The 13,029-nt window shown below is 38.3% G+C and overlaps 1 protein-coding gene across 1 annotated transcript in view; it reads left to right on the forward strand.

Moving 5' to 3' along the window:
• Orc3 (origin recognition complex subunit 3) overlaps nt 1-13,029 on the forward strand; it is a 48,564-nt gene that overhangs the window by 1,788 nt on the left and 33,747 nt on the right. The window contains exons 2-6 of the mRNA XM_075971233.1: nt 2,726-2,780; nt 3,591-3,686; nt 6,014-6,158; nt 11,017-11,121; nt 11,990-12,138. Of these exons, the coding sequence (XP_075827348.1) occupies nt 3,669-3,686; nt 6,014-6,158; nt 11,017-11,121; nt 11,990-12,138 (417 nt within the window). The 5' untranslated portion in view covers nt 2,726-2,780; nt 3,591-3,668. The remainder of the gene's footprint in view (nt 1-2,725; nt 2,781-3,590; nt 3,687-6,013; nt 6,159-11,016; nt 11,122-11,989; nt 12,139-13,029) is intronic.

The raw sequence follows: 13,029 nt of genomic DNA on the forward strand, positions 1-13,029 counted from the left end.
TGCTGGGATTAAAGATGTGCACCACCATACCCCGTCCCTAATATAAGGTTTTTAAAGATGTTGCTAGAAAAACAGATTTTTAACTGTGCTCGTGTTTTTATTACGGTTATTCCTATTTTTATTTGTCCTTGACTACAAAGTTCCAGGTATTTTAGGTGCCCTATCTCCTAATCATGTCGTTGCATAAAACTTCATTTCTTTTTCTTTCCTAGTTCTGGATATAACTCTGTAGTTTGTGCATGCTAAGCAAGTGCTCCGTTGCTGCATCCCCAGCCTTAGCCCTCTTATTCTAAAATTTACAGAAAATGAGAATTTTTTCCAGAAAAGCCTTTTTTCCTTTCTTTTTTTTTTTCTTTTCCTTCTCATACAAATAGATCTGTTGGCAGGCTAGAGAGATGGCTCAAAGGTCAAGAGCTTTGGCAGCTCTTCCAAAGGTCCTTTCAATTTCCAGCACCCACATGGTGACTGACAAGCATCTATAGCGCCCTCTTCTGGCGAGCAGGTGTACCTGCACATCCATGCAGATAAATCTCCATATACCTAAAATAAATAAATCTTAAAAAATTATTAAGTAAGCCGGGCGATGATGACACACGCCTTTAATCCCAGCACTTGGAAGGCAGAGGCAGGCGGATTTCTGTGAATTCAAGACCAGCCTGGTCTACAGAGCTAGTTCCAGGACAGGCTCCAAAGCCACAGAGAAACCCTGTCTCGAAAAACCAAAAAAAAAAAAAAATTATTAAGTAAAAGAAGTAGGTATGTTGATGAATGATTATGAAGTAGACCTTATATAAACAGGAACTTTTCAGGACCATTTCAGTAACTCATGGAAATGCCAAAGTTTTAATTTATTTTTCTCCTTAAACATATCAGGTGTTGTTATTTTTCTTATATAAATATTTTTTGGCCTGTCTTGTTTTATTGTTTTTCAAGACAGGGTTTCTCATAAAACAGTTCTGGCTGTCCTGGAACTCGCTCTGTAGACCTCACACTCACAGAGATCCACCTGCCTCTGCCTCTAGAGAGCTGGAATTAAAGGCGTGCGCCACAACTACGTAGCTACTTTTCCCATATGTTTCGGCTGACGGCCTTCTAGTCTAACATGGTGAAGCATATTACTGTCGACATGTTTATGTTAGCACTCATTGCTTGTGTTCCTGTCCTTGTGCTAATGCTCATGAGATTAACACCCCTGCTAGAACTCCCCATGCCCTGCTGCGTCAGCGCTACCCTTGCTGATGTGCAGGTCCCTAGGGAAAGGTGCAGTAGTAGCCTGTGATGGTACAAGGTACTTATCCAAAATATGTAGAAGTAGTTCACATAGCTCTGCTAGTTGCAAATATAAGAATACAAGGTACAACTTAATCTGAAACATGTAATCCACATGGCCACTTTATATTTTACACAGGTGTCTAACACTAGTCGGAGATGACTTTTTTTGTCATTTTATTTCTTTTAGCTCATTTTCCAAACGGAAATCTTGGAGGCTATCCATAAAATGCAGCTCTCATTTTGGTAGAATACGCCACAGCTAGAAACTTAGACGCCCAGTACCAATAGTCAAATATAATAATAAGAAGCTTAATGTGGCTAGAAAATTACCAGGAGAATTAGACAGCCAGTATTTATTCATTCTATATACCGATCGCTTAATGTGTTTATTAGTACTGCCATAAACATTGAGGAGGTGGTTATAAGTAAAATCTATCTGTGCTGGAAGTATGCTCAAAATTTATCAGGGAGACAAAGCAAATATGTTTGAATCCTGAGATCTTGGGAGAAGCATTTCTTGCGAGAGAATCTGGGAGGGTTTCCCACAAGAGATGAGGGTTTGATTTCATTTGGTTGCATAGCGAGACTGGCCACAAACTCGTGTAAGGGAAGATGATTTGAACTCTTGGTTCTTCTGTCCCCACAAGCACTAAGATTACAAGTGTGTAAACCATGCCCTAGTTTTTCTCTTTTTTAAAAAATCGTTTATTGTATGGTCCAGGGGCCTGGAGTTCACTTTATAAACCAGGCTAGCCTCAGTTATGGCAGTGCTCTTGCCTCCATTTCCTAAGTGCAGGGTTACAGAGGTGAACGGTGAGTTTGGAGCCAGACGGTAATGGATAAGTCGAAAGGAGTTTATTCATTGAAAAACGATGCTGGGTGAAACGAGCCAAAATTGTCTACTTACATCCTGGTTGTAGATACTTGGAGTTAATTAAATAAATCATTTGGAATGGCAGAGTATCAGTGTTTAAACTTAATCTTTATTTTTTTTTTTAATTTTTTGGCTCTTTGGACAGAGTTTCTCTGTAGCCCTGGCTCTGTAGACCAGGTCTCTCTGCAGTCCAGGCAGCCCTTGAATACAGAGAAATGCCTGTCTGTGCCTCCCAAATGCTGGGATTAAAGGTGTGTGCCAACACTGCCTGGCACTTAATCTTTATTTTAATGTATAATTTAATGTTATTTCCCACCTAAGTTTTATGAAACTTGAGCTAAAAAAGATTGCCTACTTGTTAGAGCGAGTCCTGAAGCGTGTGAGAGCAGCTGATGGACTGAGGAGGAAGACGTGCACAGTTGTTGAAGGCATCTTTCCTTTGTATTTCTAAGAAAAACTCCCCTTTTAAAGAACTTGTTCTTTTACAAAGTGTTCGGGTAATTAGATTTGTCTGCTTTGCCTAATTTGACTTTGTGCTTTATTTCTTCTTTTCTTCTTCTTCTTTTTTTTCTTAAATAGGGCTGTTTTGTGTTTAAACCAGACTTCAAGAAAAGAAGGATCTCTGTGCCAATCGGTAAAGTATCTTAACCTATCCACTTTGTTGATTTTGTTCCCCTAAATCTTCTTAAACTTTAAGTGTGGTTATAAGCAAACCTTCTTAATGTTGGAGGTGATTCAACTTACCAGAAATAGTTTAAAGAAAATTAAGGATTTATTCCTTCATTTATTTATTCATGTATATTTGAGGCATATACCATACATGTGAAGCCACTAGCAATGTAATTATAACAAATTTGGTAATATTATAAAGCATTTTTTATGTGCTGGACTGTTCCAAGCAATTTTGTTGGTTAAATCCTCTCCGCACCCATATGGCATCTAACAACCATCTGTTGTTAGCTCCAGTCAAAGGGATTCAACACACTCTTCTGTCTTTCTTAGCAATGCACATACCTTTCAACAAAAAAGAAAAAAATACATATTAAACCAAAGACTAGACTAAACTATGTCAGTGGAACAAAAACAATCTGAAAAACTGTTGAGTAGAGAAGAGTTGGAAGTAATCATAAGGTAAAGAAGATGAGAATGTGGATGCAAACATTAATGTTGTGCGTATATACCTTGAACTGAAAATCCTTAAGTAGAAGCTTAGAGATTTATAAGGAATAGAACTTTGCAATTTTAATGGTCCTTTTTAATATTATAAAAATGAGACAAAATTAAGTACACCATTTTTCTCCAAGTGTATAGAAAAAATACATGATTTTTTTGATTTGTATAAAATGCTTTGATACCCCTCTCTATGCTGTGTGTCTCTGTACACTGTTTCTTAATTTTATTGTGTTAAAAAACAAACTGAGTTTCTGTTTTTCTTTTTTAAGAGGATTATTTTAATAATGAGATACTTGGGTCTGAGGACAGTAAACTTCGATTTGAAACGTATCACTTGCTATGGCAACGGATGAAATCTGAAACAGAGGTGAATAATTTCCTTTTTATATTTCTATAGTAAAATACTGTAAATCTTCTATTTGTTACTTCCCATATTTCTAAGATTTATTAGATTATGCATAGAAAATGAGAAGTTACAACCAAACACAACTTTTATATCTCAAAGAAAATAATTTGTCATGTTCTAAATATTAGGCATAGCCTGAGTTACTGGGACAGGTTAGTTGCTAAGACAGAGCTCTACTGTGATAACACGCTTAAAGGTAAGACGTTCCACAAGTCTGAATTCTAAACTTGGTCTGACATTCAGTTTTCATGGTTGTTTGTTTTGGTTTCCCCTTGAGACGTGGTCTTAACGCTAGCTCAGGCTGACCTAGAACACTACACGTTCTGCCTGTGAGTATCTCCAGTAGAGCGAGTCAGTAGCTCCAGTGCCAACAGCTTATTCTGCTCAGCTAATGTTAAGCATTAACTTTAGCACTAGTTAAGCATAACTAGTGTTTTGGTTTTGAGTGAAAGTTACACAGAGCTTTTGAGTGGGCGCTGGGAATTCTGAGGACCCTAAACTTGTACAGTCTGCACTCTTACCCACTGAGCCATCTTTCCAGCCGACACTTTCTAGTCTCTTACTGTTTCCCATCTATCTTTATCACTTTATACTTCACTTTGCTCTTTGATGCTTTCCATGTAGTCCTTGAAGATACTTGAGTGTATGGTCTCCAGGTTAGGTTACCTTCTAGTTTTCTTTTCCTAAGATTTATTTTACCTGTTATCTTGTGTATGGGTGGATGGGTGCACATGAGTGCAGGTGCCTCAGAGGCCAGGAGAAGGGCACTGGATTCACTGGGTTAGAGTTAACATCAGGTCTTCCACTGGGAACTGAGCTGCAGTCCTCAGCCTGAGCACTCTGCTCTTTTAACTGCTCAACTATCTCACAAGCTCCTGTCTGTCTTCATTTCTTAATATCCCTACAGCGTGTGTTCTGACATCATATCCTTCTAATCTGCCACTAGCTCAGTCCCCTGTTTGAGGCAAATGCAGCTGTATCCCAGACTTTGGGATGTGTTTTATATAGCCCCCTTACCAGTTCTGGCTCCCTTACTCTCTGACCTTCACAGTGGTGCCAAGTTAGCCTTTCACTTCTTAGAACTGTTTGGGTGTCTTCCTTATAGTATAAAGTCCAAATCCTTTAAAATCATTGGGTTTGTTTCACGACTGAGACGTTTACCTGTTTGTGCAGCCTCTGTTCCTCTCATGTTTGATTCTTTCATACTTAGCTGTGTAGTGGTTATCCGATGTTTCGTGCTTTCTTTCTTATTTCTACAACTTGTCCTTCTACCTTACTTTGCTTCCTGTCACCCTCTGTTTCACCAGATAGTGCTTTGATTCAAATCAATTACCTCTTCAGCCTACAGTAGATGGTTCCAGTTTCTCCCAGACTTCATCCTGTCCCCCTCAACCCTAGCAGCACCACTGAAAATGTTGTATATATAAGAATTCAGTGGGCAGTGATGGCACATGTGTTTAATCCCAGTACTTGGGAGGCAGAAGCAGGCAGATGTTTGTGAGTTTCAGGCCAGCCTGGTTTAAAAAGCAAGTTCCAGGACAGCCAGAGCTATTACACAAAGAAATCCTATTTCAAAAAACAAAACAAACAGAATTCAGTTTAAGGTTCAGCCATCTTGCCCTTCTATTCTTCCCTCCCAATTCATTGTGTACTCCTCATTGTGTGTTTATATATTTGTGTGTTTCCCCCTTCTGTTAACTCTCAATACACTGTGTCTGAAGATATTTGTGTGGAGTTTTCTCCTTCTTTTATTGCCTTTCAATATATTATGTGTTGATATATTTGTGGGGCTCTTTTACCCTGTTAATTTATTGCCACCCAACTGAAATTACTGGACATTCAAAGGGAAGAAAAAAATCGAAATTTCCTTGCACCAGATGTGATGGTTTGAAGGAAAATGGCCCCCAAATGACTGGCACTGTTGTGAGGTGTGTGGCTTTATTGGAGTAGGTGTGACCTTGTTGGAGGAAGTGTGTCACTGTGGAAGCAGGCTTTGAGGTCTCATGTATTCCCAAGCTATGCCTAGTATCTCTGACCAATTCCTGTTGCCTATAAGAAAGATGTAGGACCCTCAGCTACTTCTCCAGCACCAAGTCTGCCTGCACACCGCCATTTAGCACCATGATGATAATAGAGTAAACCTCTGAAAATGTAAGCCAGCCCCAATTAAATGATTTCAGTTATAAGAGTTGCCTGTTCCCCGCAATAGGACCCTAAATAGGCTAGGGAAAGAAATGCCAGATTACTACTATTAATTAATAATTCATGAAATTTTGTTTTCATTGCAGCAATTACAGGAGGAATTAAATAAAAACCTGTTTGATAACCTAACTGAATTTCTGCAAAAGTCCCATTCTGATTTCCAGAAGAATTCAAGAAACTGGGGCTGTCAAATGAAACTCAGAGAAATTCCAACTGCTGCTCTTATTCTTGGTATGTGTGCATCTGTTTATTCTTGCATGCCTGTGCATATTTTTTTAATTGGTGCTTAATGAACTATCATCTCCTGTAATCAAGAGGTGTCTCTTGTTCAAATAAAATTTTATCAATTTTGATGGTGTCCATAGCTTTTCTTCTCCTGAGGAAAATTGCATTCTGGTCATAGTACCCTTCCCCAAAGTAATACATGTCCTGATTTCAATTCTGAGATCAATACACCTTTAAAATATATTGGCTGATTTATTTCTATAGTTTTTTTTACTATCCGATGTCTTTCTGCAGCTTTTGTTTCTTTATCATTAGCATTTAGAAAATTCAAAATTAATAAAGCATTATGCAATCTATTTCTGGGGGTATTTATCATCCCTTTCTATTTATTTAATATAGCCTTTAGATTTTATTTATTTATTTATTTATTTATTTATTTATTTATTTATGATGTATACAATATTCTGTCTGTGTGTATGCCTGCAGGCCAGAAGGGGGCACCAGACCCCATTACAGATGGTTGTGAGCCACCATGTGGTTGCCGGGAATTGAACTCAGGACCTTTGGAAGAGCAGGCAATGCTCTTAACCTCTGAGCCATCTCTCCAGCCCTAGCCTTTAGATTTTTATTTGATCTTCCTATAACTGCCTGCCCTATAGGATTGTGTGGTGTACCTGTAATATGCTTTATATTATAATAAGCAACAAACTTTCATTTTCTTAGAGATATATGCTGGAGTATTGACTGTCTTTATTTGTTCAGGTATACCCGTAATGGCCATAACTTCTAGTAAATGTGTGATTACCTTTTCTGAGCCTTTTCCAAGCTCAGAGCAGTTGTCCATTGAAAACCTGAGGTATCAATGATGTGGTATACATACTTTAGTTTTCCAGTTCTGAACTGGAGAGATGGCTCAGAGGTTAAGAGCACTGACTGTTCTTCCAGAGGTCCTGAGTTCAATTCCCAGCAACCCACATGGTGGCTCACAACCATCTGTAATGAGATCTGGTGCCCTCTTCTGGCCTGCAGGCATACATGGAGGCTGAACACTGTGTACATAAAAAATAAATAAATCTTTAAAAGTAATGTATATAAGCCGGGTGGTGGTGGCGCACGCCTTTAATCCTAGCACTTGGGAGGCAGAGGCAGGCAGATCTCTGTGAGTTCGAGACCAGCCTGGTCTACAAGAACTAGTTCCAGGACAGGCTCCAAAACCACAGAGAAACCCTGTCTCGAAAAACCAAAAAAAAAAAAAAAAAGTTTTCCAGTTCTACAAAATGGAACACATCCATCTGTCAACTTTCATTCCTTTGAGTTCCCTTTGGGGTTACTTCCTGCAGATAGTGGTGTTTGGTTGTATAAAGAACAAATAGGACATTTCTTTATGATTTCCTTGGCTTGTTGCCACATGATGAAAAGGTCTTTTTTTAAACCTTAGCTATTGCCATGATGTTTTTATGAAATTCTGAGACCTTCAGCGGGATGATTCCTATGCCTGATTATATCTGGTTACTGAATAATTAATAAAGTCATTTCTGTGTCATCTGTTATAAATCCATCAGTTTTCATATGTAAAACAACTTTCTGCGTATTGTGAATCAGTAACTATGTTGAGAGGTCCTTTAAAATCCCTTAGTACCATGAGAATAGAATATAGTTTTGACTTTTAGACAAAATAATGAAGGCTTTGATCCACTTTACTTAAATTTTCTGATTTTTTTAACCTGCCTTTCATGACTTACTTGCATCAGTATAGAATGTAGCGGCTCCAGTTATTGGTGTGTCCTGTACAATATGAAGAAGGATCCAGTTAGTCCTCTTTTTTTTTGAGGAGGAGGAAATCAATTAGTCGTCTTTATAAGTTGGAAAATTGAATTCTCTTGCTTTTGGGATAGTTGTTAATCTCTCCCCCAAAAAATTAATACATGCTCTTTGCCAGAGTTCCCTTTCTTCCCATAGTTTATCAATTTCCTTATTGTTAGAAAGTACTATAATTTCTGCTGGGTCTATTCCTGATGATTGACAAAGTCTCAATTTTCCTTTTGGAATTAACTCAGAGACCTTTTCCACTTAAGATTTTTATTTTTTACTTAGTTTCTATGGATAAAGATAGTATCTTCCCTCTCCACCAAAATTTCTGTAGGGGGATGTTTGGAGGGTACTATGACCAGAATGCAATTAAGATTCGGATCCACATGTGCCTTCTATAATTTCTTTCCAACCAAAGCCACTTCTCGCCCAGGTTCACCTGATAATTCCCTGGGACACTTTAAGACCTTGTCACCATCTAAGGTTTCAGAGGGTGAGTCCATGACCATCATGATGAGGGGCAGGCAGGCATGGTGCTGTAGCAGTAGCTGAGAGCTCACATCTTATCCTCAAGTTGTAGACAGAGAGAGGGAGACTGGGTCTGGCATGGGCCTTTACACCTCAAAGCCCACCCCAGTGACACACCTCCTCCAGCACGACCACACCTCCAACAAGGCCACATCTAATCTTTCCCAGAACAGTTTCACCAGCTGGGACAAGCATTTAGATATATGAGCATGTAGGGGCCACTCACATTCAAACAACTATACCTGCTAAAAGTAGATAGGTGAGAGAGAGAGAGAGAGAGAGGCAAAATGTAAATTTGTCTGCTAGTATATTTGTTTTCTGGAATTTTTAAAGAGGTTTTATTGCTGGCATGAATGATTCTGAAATTGTTTTCTATATCCTATGACTTGTCTGGCAAATTTAAAGCAGGTTGAATATTTGTGCTGCTATCTGCCAAAATGTCAAAGAATTGTTCATCCTCCCTCCCTCCCTCCCTCCCTCCCTCCCTCCCTCCCTCCCTCCCTCTCTCTCTCTCTCTCTCTCTCTCTCTCTCTCTCTCTCTAAGACAGGGTTTCTCTGTCTCCCAGACTATCCTAGAACTCAATCTGTACACCAGACTGTCCTGGATTGTAAGTCACAAATTGTTAAGTTAGGGAAGGTACCACTTAATAGAATGAATTCCAAAGTAGTGGAGACATTTCCTGCCAATTCTGATGTACTTTGTAGAGAGCACCAAAAACTGATTTTTTTTGGGGGGGGGGGGGGCTGGAGAGATGGCTCAGTGGTTAAGAGCATTGCCTGCTCTTCCAAAGGTCCTGAGTTCAATTCCCAGCAACCACATGGTAGCTCACAACCATCTGTAATGAGGTCTGGTGCCCTCTTCTGGCCTGCAGACATACACACAGACAGAATATTATATACATAATAAATAAATAAATATTAAAAAAACTGATGTTTTTCTAAATGAAAAGATACTTTGATAAATACCAAAGACCCAAAGTTTTAATTTTGTTTCAGTTGTCTCAGAAATTAGTCTACACTTTTCAATTAACTACTGCGATTTAAATAATAGTAGCATCTTTTTATCCTCAGGTTTTTTTTTGTTTGTTTGGTTGGTTGGTTTTTTTTTTTTTTTTGATTTTTCGAGACAGGGTTTCTCCGTAGCTTTTGGTTCCTGTCCTGGAACTAGCTCTTGTAGACCAGGCTGGCCTCGAACTCACAGAAATCCGCCTGCCTCTACCTCTGCCTCCGGAGTGCTGGGATTAAAGGCGTGCGCCACCACCGCCCTGCTTATCCTCAGTTTTTTTTTTTTTTTGGTTTTTTTTTTTTTTTTTTTTCCGAGACAGGGTTTCTCTGTGGCTTTGGAGCCTGTCCTGGAACTAGCTCTTGTAGACCAGGCTGGTCTCGAACTCACAGAGATCCGCCTGCCTCTGTCTCCCGAGTGCTGGGATTAAAGGTATGCGCCACCACCGCCCGGCTTATCCTCAGTTTTTAAGTGAAGTCACAACAGGGTTAGATTGTTTAGTTCCTTGTATTTAAATGACTCGTGATTTCTGTGTGACTTTGATAAGGAATGAAATTGCTCCTGAGCTATTTTCCAAGGTCAGTTATATGTGCTTAATAATCTTTTCAAAGGAAGAATTGAACAAATTAGTTGTATTAACATTTCAATACTGACAAAAAGATAGATGATCAGCTTAACGAAAGAAAATGTTTGGCTCATGGATTCAAGGGTTTTATGTATAGTAAGTGTCGGGGTCTGGTGCCAGTCCAGACCATAAATTATTTTTTCAGACCAGAGGGGAGGCCTAGTATTAAAGACACAACTCACATAGCTTTATCAGGAGGGAGATTTTCAGTGATCCCTCATGAAATCCTGAGTTCACATCCTGAAAATTCCATGCATTTATTTTCCAAACAGCCTTTATACCAAAACGTAAACTGAAGGTAAATTCATTAGCATGTGTTTCCTAGGTAACTAGGTGAATGACTTTAGTCAAGTTCACATCTTTCTATGCCCTCTCTGTCACATAGGCTGAGTTAGCATCTCTATCCCAGGCGTCCTCTAAATTACAAAGAAGGAGCGGAACTACATTAGCATATCCTGACCCTGGCTTCAGCCTGTTTGTAGGTGCTGGGTGACTACCTCCTATGCAGCAGGTGCAAACTGGGGCCTGAGATTCTCATCACCATACCATGTAGAAATATGTTCTGAGATAGTGTATTATGGAATAGTGGGCCGTTAACACTATGCTTTACCTCGAGAGGCAGAGGTAGACAGCAGCTAAACTTACTCCAGTAGGTTTCCCATCCCTCAGTAAGAACTATGTCGAGAACTACCTTAGGCTGTTCAGGAGTAAACTGTACCACATTTCCTTTAGCCATGTCATAGTCTGTGAGTAGAGTCAATCATGTTGTAAATTTCTGAATTTCTATTGAAAATGGCATTTTTAAATTGTTTTTATTTGGTGCTTTACTTAATTTTTAAAAATACCCTTTGTTAAATTATTAAAAAGATGATGACATGATGTTGTTTATTTTCCCATAGGTGTGAATGTCACAGATCATGATTTAATATTCAGAAGTCTAACAGAGACTCTTCGGAATAATGTCACACCATATGTAGTCTCACTGCAAGCTAAGGATTGTCCAGGTAAAATATAATTGGCGTGGTTTTTGGTGAGTTGTTTCAGTGCTTGCCTACTCTGCCTGGCCTCCTCTCTGTGCATGTCTCACCCATTGCCATAAGTCAGTTTGTTTTTCCACTTGCAAAGGCCATCAGTGGTTAAACATATAGTTGTAGGCAGAGCCAGACTTGAGTTTGTAAAGCCATTAAATTATGAAGAGCACACACTATCATACTCAGATTTGTTTGCATCTGGACTGATAACAGATTTAATGTACTAAATTAGAATTACAGTCTTTTAAGGATGTCTTTTTTAAATGCGTGTAAATCAAGATTTGTAATCAATAAAATAATTCTTGATTTTAAGGATAAATACATGATATTCTAAAAAATAATTTATAATTTCCTGCCTCTACATTTGCTTAGATGACACTTGTAGATAATACATATAAATTTTGATCTGATCTTAGTCTGAACTAATGAGATATATTTATTCATCTTACTTAGAAAGGGTTTTATATAACCCAGGCTTTCATTGAATTTACTATGTAGCAGAAGATGACCTTGAATTTCTCCCAAGTCCAGGAATTTCAGGCATGCTTGACCACATTGTTTTTATTTAGAACTATTTTTTTATTAGAACATTGTATTTATTAGAACTGGCAGTCAGCTCCAGGGTTTTGTGCATGCTAGAGAAGTATAGTACTAGCTGAATCTGTCCAACCCTGGATGAAATTTAAATATTAAGGGAAGGGTACTAAAAAGTAATAATAATGTATTTAGCACATGATAGCTATATTGATGAAATATAGAAAAAGTGTATTCTACTCAAATAATGCAATCTGCTTAGCAAAGGTTTCTATGGATAAGTTTTCTTGCTTTTTATATTCTGCAGATGTGAAACATTTTTTACAAAAGTTGACCTCACAGTTGATGGACTGCTGTGTAGATGAAAAATCCAAAGAGACGAGAAGTGTGAAGACCTTGAGAACGACCAGCTACTCAATGGACTCCCTTTGCAGCTGGTACACGACTGCCACACAGGTACCGGAGACTGGGTGTCCAGAGGCTGGCCCAGGTTATTTCCGTTGTAGCTCATCCTTCTGATAAACAAATGTGCAGAGCAATGATAGCAGTTTGTGGTAGCGATTTTTTCTGAAGCTACTAGAATTTGAAAGCATTCTTCTAGTATGTAGATTAATTACTAATGAGTGTTTAGATTCTTAGAAGACATTATATTTGTTGGAGAAGTCCATGAAATGGCAAAGAGAAAACATCCAAAGTTTGTTCTGTTGGAAATTCTATTTCTGCAATAATAGCTGTAACTTCCTTATATTACCTCCTAAGTTCTTCAGTATTTGCTTTTGTTTCGTAGACACATATCACCTATTCCTGCTGTCAATTTAGTACTTGACGAGTAATTCTGTTATTTTTAAATTTTAGTTCCATGTTTAGAATTCTTGGGAAACATTATTGTATAAAGAAGGTTATTGAACAAAACAATGCAATACATAATATATGTTCAACAAAGTATAATGTCATTCTACTGTGAGCGTCTTCATTGGACGGTTCCTGGGTGCTGTGTTTAAGTAAAAGTACTGGGGTGAATTTTCTAGTGTTTTGCTGAAATCATACATGAAATCTCATTGCGTTTTATGTAAGAATGCTTATGGTAATAGCTTAATTTGATCCAAACTCTTAGATGTTTTTAGAAATCAAACTCATGGTAATTTAAGTCCAGTGTCTTTAAATTTGGTTTGACCAAATACTTAGTGTCCATTTCAAGGTTTAAAGTTTATAATACTGCATTTATTGTGCCTTTACAATGATAGCAAAGCTCAGGTTAGAGCAAAGATTAAAGGTTCTTTTCCTATGTTTTTCAGCAGAAAAATCTGTCTCCTATGTGTTATGGGTCATACTGAACCTTTTCCTTAC

The sequence above is a fragment of the Microtus pennsylvanicus genome, chromosome 5, assembly GCF_037038515.1.
Source record: "Microtus pennsylvanicus isolate mMicPen1 chromosome 5, mMicPen1.hap1, whole genome shotgun sequence".
Taxonomy (NCBI): Eukaryota; Metazoa; Chordata; class Mammalia; order Rodentia; family Cricetidae; genus Microtus; species Microtus pennsylvanicus.